The 8,324-nt window shown below is 24.9% G+C and overlaps 3 protein-coding genes across 3 annotated transcripts in view; 1 reads left to right on the top strand and 2 right to left on the bottom strand.

Annotated features, from left to right (window-relative positions):
• Nucleotides 1-358: 358 nt before the first annotated feature.
• On the top strand, nucleotides 359-1,835 carry Phum_PHUM376100 (uncharacterized protein; the record flags this gene model as incomplete). The annotated part of the gene is made up of 5 exons (XM_002428276.1): nucleotides 359-493; nucleotides 560-982; nucleotides 1,148-1,288; nucleotides 1,394-1,502; nucleotides 1,756-1,835. 5 exons carry the CDS (start codon nucleotides 359-361, stop codon nucleotides 1,833-1,835), a joined length of 888 nt encoding a protein of 295 aa, XP_002428321.1.
• Nucleotides 1,836-3,227: 1,392 nt separating this feature from the next.
• On the bottom strand, nucleotides 3,228-5,959 carry Phum_PHUM376110 (transcription initiation factor TFIID subunit, putative; the record flags this gene model as incomplete). Its single annotated transcript, XM_002428277.1, has 7 exons — nucleotides 3,228-3,299; nucleotides 3,449-3,769; nucleotides 4,187-4,567; nucleotides 4,695-4,897; nucleotides 4,990-5,250; nucleotides 5,451-5,691; nucleotides 5,810-5,959. The coding sequence occupies 7 exons, from the start codon at nucleotides 5,957-5,959 to the stop codon at nucleotides 3,228-3,230; spliced, it is 1,629 nt and encodes a 542-aa protein (XP_002428322.1).
• Nucleotides 5,960-7,833: 1,874 nt separating this feature from the next.
• The window catches only part of Phum_PHUM376120 (uncharacterized protein), a gene marked incomplete at both ends in the record, with an annotated part of 1,035 nt that continues 544 nt past the window's right edge, over nucleotides 7,834-8,324 (bottom strand). The window contains 2 exons of the mRNA XM_002428278.1: nucleotides 7,834-7,893; nucleotides 7,968-8,231. Coding sequence (XP_002428323.1) covers nucleotides 7,834-7,893; nucleotides 7,968-8,231 — 324 coding nt within the window. The remainder of the gene's footprint in view (nucleotides 7,894-7,967; nucleotides 8,232-8,324) is intronic.

Genomic DNA, 8,324 nt, shown 5'->3' on the forward strand with positions numbered 1-8,324 from the left:
AACGTTAAATTGATAAAGCGCAAAGTTATGGATATCCCAGAAAAATTGTTTAAGTTTATTTGATTAAAAAGAAAAAACTAAAAACTACTCGGTGTGGTAATTTATAAAAATAAAAAAAATCCGAGAACTAGAGAACATCAAATTGAAATAAGTTTAAAAATATTTGTCGCGGACTTTTTTCACTATTTTTTTTTTTTTACTCTAAAGTGGCAGCAGACACAACAAGTCTCGTGACATTTAAGTCAAATTAAAAAAATGTACTGTGAAATTTTACTTTTAAGTTTTTTAACTTACACCGGTAAGTTTTGTTTGTGTATTTTATTTTAATGCATTTAAGAGAAACACTTATTTATTTTTAATGCATTTAGTTCAGGGTGGGGAATTAATAATAGCTGAAAAACCACCTTCGATCAAACTACAAGGAGATGGTTCAATCGATCAGAGTTTGATACCTGATTTACTTACGGCAGTTATGGGATTTACAAACGACAAAGTAAGCATAATAATAATTGTTTATTAAAATCCATTTTTAAATTTACTAATAATCTCATAATTTCAGAATTTAAATTGGCACGATATGAAAATAACGGATCCTTTTCATTTCGCTGAAGTGACTGTTGTTTTATATATTGATGGAATTACTTCCCTCGGGGAATCAATACCATTTCAAAAATATATTTTGAGCAGTGATGAAAGCATCGACGAAACATGGCACACATTGAAAAATAAAGTCATGAGTAGATACCCTTTACAAAATGGTACAATTTCAATGATTGGAACAGATTTAGATGAAAATATAGATCAAAAGAATATGAATGCATCAGAAAAACAAGTTTCTGAATTTCATAATTTTGATCAAGAAATTAACGATATTGAAAATTTTGTAAAAACCTTTCAAAGACCAAGTAGTGTTCCTAATTTATATTGGTTGAATATAAAGAGCATAAATCCAGTAACCAATTTAGAAGAAGCCAAAGCAAAGGTAATTATTTGTATAATATAATTTGAATTCATTGACAGGATTTTAAAATAATTGCAATGATACAAATTGCAAAACAAATTGAAAAATTATACATTTTTCAATATGGTATGCTAATAAAACTTACATAAATTAAGACCTGATCACAATTATAATTTTTCATTTTAGGTTTATGAAACTCTTAAATTGGTGGCGAAAAAATTTAATAATTATTATTCTAATAGAGCATTTGTCATTGCAATAGCAAGTGATCCGCATAAAGAAAGAAGAGTAAGAAGTGCTGAAGATGAAAAAATTGAAGATTCAACTGTAAGATATATAAATATTAAATTTTAAATTTTATAGAATTATTTCATTTTTTAATTATGCATATAAATAAATTTGTGTATATACAATTGATTACTTTCTTTTCAGATGAATGAAATGAGAATGAGTAATGTTTACAATCCAGATTTTCCAGTAATTTTTAATATAATTTTATGGCTTACAGTTGCCTTGGTGTTTTCTCTTCTGGCAGTTTCAGGTAAGAAATAAATAATTATTCACATAATTAATTTTATCACTGGGACTTTTTTTTATACTTAACATATGAAAAATTTTATAAAATGATTACAAACTAACAATATCTGATAGATGTTAATGTTTTTAATTTTTTTTTCGCGTATAAAAAATTTGCCACATATAAAAAACTCAAATAAATAATAGAATTTTTTTTTTTATCACACATCAAATATCTCAACTGCTAACTGATGATAAATGGAATTTCAATTTTTCAGTATTTATAGCTTCAATGGACCCAGGTAGAGATTCAATAATTTATCGTATGACCAGCAATAGAATGAAAAAAGATAGTTAAACAAATATCATTGTTAACTATAAATTATACACATATTTAATCCCATAGAAATGTAAATATATGTTCAAAAGTTAAATTAAATTTTATTATAAATTGTAAGTAAATAATAGTATTTATTTTTCAATTAGTTATCGAGCAAAATAATGCTATAAATGTATTAAATTATTGAGGTTCTCTCCATCATTTTATTTATTTATTTATTTAAATATTCTTTATTTTTAACCAACAATTTCCAAGGAAAGTAAGGCCCGCTTAAATCAGTATGAAAAAGAATATTTTGTAAATATTTTATGCATTCCTATTATTCAAACAATTATTTATGTGTTAAGGTTATATTATAAAATATAAATTAATGTAAAATATATATATATATATATAAGTTATTTTACTTATTAAAAACTTTATTTAATTTGATTTAGGAATAAAAATAGTTAAAATCATAAATTTTTACAAAAAAATGTTTTACCTGATTAATTATAAAATATATTTAAAAAAAATTTTATCATGATTTTTCTTTAGCCTTAAATATATTTTGACAGGGCCTTTTTTAAAAATTGTTTTGAAAAGTAGTAAAATTAATTCAATAAGGAAATATAAATAATATAAAATGTATAATTTTTTCAAGGCAAGAAAATACAGTTAAAATACACATTTATTTCACTATTTATTATTATTATTGAAAAATATTGAAATTACACATTTTTTAATATAGTTAGCAGTTATAAAAACAAATAAGTATATATAAATAAAAAAATTAATGTAAAATAAAAAAATTCATTTATAAATTTTTATCTTTTGAAAAAAAAAAAAAATAAGAAAGTAAAAAAATGTCGGGTTAAAATATTTGCTAACTTTATCCTTGCGGGAAACAATAATATATAATTGTTCGTTTCACAATTATCAGTTATTATTTCTTTTATTTTGTATATTAGATATAAATTATTGTTTTAAACCTTCGTTCATTAACATTTAACTAAATGTTTTCCCTTTTCTATCTGTTTCGTAACTATCTTTTTCATTTTAAAATAAATTAAAATACATTCACGTCCTAGTGCTTAACACCATAACATATAATTTTACAAAAATCCATTTTTTTTTTTTTTTTTTTCCCCCGGGCCATCTGACATAAAAAGAAAATGTCACGACGAATACATTTTCTAATAAGTTTTTTTAATATCCATTTTTATAATTAGAATGATTTGCTACCCTTCTTGATTTTCATCCATTTTTAAATACTGTTGAGTTTGTGTATTGACAAATATTGTTTTATTTTGTTGACTGGCCTAAAAGAAAAAGATTTTTTTTTTATATAAAATAAAAGAGTAATCAAATTATAATTATTATTATTAATCTTAAATTACCTGGGATACAATAGGTGAATTTGTTACGTTGCTAGAATTGGCCATGCAAACGACCACAACTTTGGTCACTTGCGATGTTGATGTTGTTATCTTTGGTGTTGTACTATGCGAAGATGCTACTATTTTAATTCCCTAATTATATTTAAAAAAAAAAAAAAAACAACGTTAAATTGATTTTAATTTATATTTTCTATATTAAAATTAAAAAAAAAAAAAAAAAAAAATATTCAATTTAATAGCAGTAATACTAACTGAAGTCGGTGCAGGAGGTCTAGCTAAAAATAAATATTTCTGTTGTTGACCCGATCCTGTTATAACAGGGCGCGTTTGATTTCCAGTAACCATTAGGGTCCTAGACGTTGATGGATTAGCAACTATGCTTTGTTGAGAATTAGAGCGAATTGCAGATGTGGTAATTATCGAATTACTCGGTTGAGTTACAGATGTAGGTGTCATTCTTGCCTTTACCACTGCCGAATGTAATGCTGGTCCCAAGTAACCAAAATCATTTGAAAACTCTTCCAGGTAATCAGGTGGATTTCTAATACTTTTGAGTAGCGGAGCAACCACTTTCTAAAGAATTTTATGTGTTACATGTAGATTAAATGTTTTTATATTATAATTAAAATAATAGAGGAAATTTAGTGAAGCATTGCTTCTTTTTTTTTTTTTTGCAATATGTTTGAGTTTTATTGAAGCTTGAAGGGATATTGTTTATGAAAACATGAGTATTGAAGTTATGAAGCAGGAATCAGGGAAATGATTGCAAACTTATTATGGTTTTTGTTTTTTTGGAAGCATGATTTGCATTGACTTGCAAACTTTTTATTTCCCTTTCTTTAACCTAATGTTTTGCTTACTATATCATTTGTCATTCGGAATAGTTAATAATAAAAACTAACTAAAGTCGACTCCTGATGTTGAAATCTTTTTTCAGTAATTTTCAAAAATTAAGTTTTACAGGATGTTAAAAAAAAAAAATTAACTCACGACAATTAATGGTTTTATATGTCCTGCAGCTATTTTGTCTGAATTAGTTGTTGAAGAATCATTACAGGCTTCCAGTCGCTCTCCTAAAAACTTTATTTTTGGCAAAATAAGAACCTTGACAACCTCTGTTCCCAATTCTGATAATCCTTGAATAGCTCCATACAAAGAAGAAAGCGGAGCCTTTTCTCCTTGCAATGCACGACTAAAAAGCCTGGTTATTCTACTTTGCACATTATTAGTTGATGTATTGAAATTATTGCAAATTTGAGCCAATAATCTGGATGCAAAATCTCTTAGTGCCCAATGATTATCTAATTCAGGTCTCATACAAAGCTGTTTGCTTACTATACATGTAGCTACAGATGGAATTAGTTCATGCAACTAGAAAATGAAATGGTAAAAATTTATTTCAAATCGATTAATATGCTCAATTCTGTTTTCCACTAATACTTTAACTTTTATCAATATTTTACTTTTTAACCACAAGCAAGAAATTAAAATTTCTTACATATTTTTCCAAATACAGTGATTGATTGTCTAATAAGGCTTTAACCATTCTCATTAAATATATTAACAAAGCTAAATTATTTTGAACGACATTAACTTTAACTCCTTCTGTGATAAAAGTACACATTCTAGGAAGCATCTCATGTAAACCTGGATCGCAAGCCAAACTTTGAAGTGCTTCTGCTCTTCGTCCTTCATCTGACCCTAAAAAATATGTTTATTTACAAAAATTTTGACAACTATTTTAGTAAAAGAGTACATTAGAAGTAATGTGTAAACTTGAAACTTGCCCACACAAGCTTCTGTTATCTCTTTGTAATACAATTGTTGCTCTACCGAAAGTTCGTGAGTAGCCAATTGCTTCACATGAACGGTTTCCACATTTTTTAATTTTTGCAGTTTTCCAGTTGTAGGTTTACCAGGGATGTCTTTTCCATTCTGATTGTGACTTAATTTACATATAGGATCAACACTTTCGAGTCTTTGCATTTCTTTAGAAATAGGAGGAGGATTTTCAGGAATTGTTGGTTGAACACCTTCTATAACCAGCCAATGGGCTAAAATAAATGTAATTTACATGTTATATGTAAGATTGATATTTTGTGACAAAGTAAAAAAAAAAATTGAATGTTTAAATACCGTATGAAGATATTAGTATGAATCATATTTTATTAATTGCAATTTATCAATAAATTTCAGGTGTTATTTCAGGTGATTTTTGTCAAACTTGAAAGTTTATAATCAAAATATTATTTACCCCGCAAACTTATTTCCAACGGTAATTTAGGTAGAGGAGCACTAGTTATTTCGTTTAAGTCAACTTCTTTTTCTTCTATGAAATGAAGTTCTCTTCCTCCCCCAGAAGCAAATCTAAAAGGTATATGATCGGGCACAAAAAACCCATAAACTGGTTCAATGTTTTTCATTTTCAATGCATTGTCAACGTCTCCCGTGCACAACTTTTCCCGTTTCCCGTGATGCATCAATTTTACCGAATCCTACGAAAAAAAATAATAATATAAAGTTAAAAAGCTAGGCAAATAAAATCTATATAAAATATATGTAATACAAATATATTATATTGTATAAAAATATCATCTGTCATCAAATATTTACTTGAATAATCATTTTCAATTTAAATGAAACATCATCTGATAATTCTTTGGCGGCATCGTCGGGGAGATTATTAATTCCTATGCTTTCTGCAACTACTTTCATAGATTCAATTGAAAACGAAGTTTGAAACAAAGAGTCAGTATCAGCCATTTCGGAAAAGAAAAATATTTTCCTTGGCGGTTAAGCGAATAATTTACTTTGGCTTATTTGTACTTACATTCTATGTTAGACAACATTTGAAAAATAAATTTTCTTTATGCTTTTTACACGTTCTTTTTTTTTTTTTTTTTTTGACGCGAAACATGCACTGCTCGTTATAAAATTGAGTTATTCTAGTTAAAGATGTATTTTTCAAGTTTGAAAAATTATTATTTTAAAAAAATTTTATTTTATTAATCGTTTTCTTGATAAAAATAAAAATAACAGCAATTTAAAATATGAAAGTGTTTCAATTAAGAAAGTATTTCACTTCAATCGTATGTAAGCAATAATTTTTTAATAAGTTAATTAGAATAATATTTTTGAATAATTCTGTAATTTTTTTATTATTATTATTATTACAACGAAAAATATAATGAAACATTTTGAATTATTTCATTATGAACATACAATTTGTTAAATTGGCTTTCTACATAAATTGTCGCGTAACAAAATAGCTTTAAACAAAAAAAAGTAACGTAATAATAAGTATTAATTTTTCGATTCCCATAAAATTTTTTTGTAAAATTTGTTCTAAATTATTGCCGGGACAAATTTCATTTAGCCACTAATAATTCAAAAAAAATCATTAATTAATTACGATTTCAAAGAAATATTGTGTAGAGAATATAAAATAAAAAAAAAAATAGCATTTTATTATAAAAATTTGAATGTATAAATTTCAAAGAGAAAAACTCAGTTAAATAAATAATAATTATTTGAGGAGGTGGTTGAATTAATGTTTAAAGTTGAGAGTGATGATGTCACTCGAAAACTTAAAACATTAACATTGATTTTTTGTAATGATTGAACTTTAAAAAAAAATTTCAAATATAGGTTAAAAATAACATTTAAATGTAGTGTCGGCTCATAAAGAGTTGACATTAAGTATTTTACTTTTTGTTAAGTACATACTAACCTACAAACAGAGTTTCATTTTGTTTCATGATTTCGAAATGCATTACTGGATGATTTTATAAATGATTTTAAAATAAATTTTTTAAAGTCATATAAAGTTAGCTTAAATTTTTATTTTTCTATAAATATAAGAATAAGTTTATTTTTAAATTTAATCACATTTTATTAAGTATTAATTAAAAAATAAAAATAAAAATAATACAAATTTAAATCAAATTTCCCAATATATAATTATTACTTATTGCACTTTTATATCACAGACAACTGTATCAATCATTGTCATCAAATTAAAATTAAATTTTAAATTATTACAAAAAATTCTATCAGAAGAAAAAAAAAAAAAAGTCAAACATCTCACATTTACAAATTTTTTTTTAAGATGATGCACACATAGAAAAAATACTATTCCTACATACTATTTAATTTATAATAATAAAATGCTATTTTTAAAATACTCTCTTTCAAGTATTATTATTATTAATTACGAGTGATTCTATAAAAGTTTTTTCCCTGTTTTAACAGAAAAAAGTAAAAAAATCTTAAATTTTCTAGATCTACTGTTTTGTAAAAAACATTGTAATTCTAATGTTTTTTTTTTTTTTCAGACTTTTTATAATTTATATATTTGCTACAAAGGTTTTTTTTTTTTTTTTTAAATTTTTTTGTGAAAATTAATTGAAATTTATCAATATTGATTTTTTTTTATATGTAAATTATTATTGTTTGTGTAAAATCATCATGTTGTCGTTTGTTTTTTTCTAGGTTTTTTTTAGGTATGTGTCCTTTAAAAATTCACTACAGGTCTTCTCGCCTACAACACAAACTATTAATTATGTGAACCTGTTTTAATTAATCATTTATTACTGTCGATTATTTTGTTTTTACGCACCATATTCAAATACCTACGATTAATGATCTTTTTGTTCGTCGGAAATAAATTCAGGTTTCAAAGTTGTCGATGGTAACGCCTAAAATCATATACACATATATATTGAATTTGATAATAATTTCATTGACGTAAATAGTAGTATTCTTAAATCACCTTATTTTTATTTTTTTTTTCCATTTCCTTGAATTTAGCCGTTAAGTATCTATCTACAACAGGTCCAGAAAAATCTTCTGGAAAACTCGGAGAAAATGGTAAAATGTATTTATATAGTCTTTCATTTAACACATATAATTGTGATGTTGATGAGCATTTTACATTGAACCACCAATCGCATGTTAATGCAACTTGACTGAATATCGTACCATTAGGACATAAAAATGATGCTTGTCCACCATTTAAATCACAATAATGCCATACCTAAAAAGATTTTTTTTTTTTTTTTTCAGAAATGATTATTTCATTGAAAATAAAACTATATACAATAATTTATTGTTTTTTTTTTTTTTTTTT

The sequence above is a fragment of the Pediculus humanus genome, genomic scaffold (assembly GCF_000006295.1).
Source record: "Pediculus humanus corporis 1103172107841 genomic scaffold, whole genome shotgun sequence".
Taxonomy (NCBI): domain Eukaryota; kingdom Metazoa; phylum Arthropoda; class Insecta; order Psocodea; family Pediculidae; genus Pediculus; species Pediculus humanus.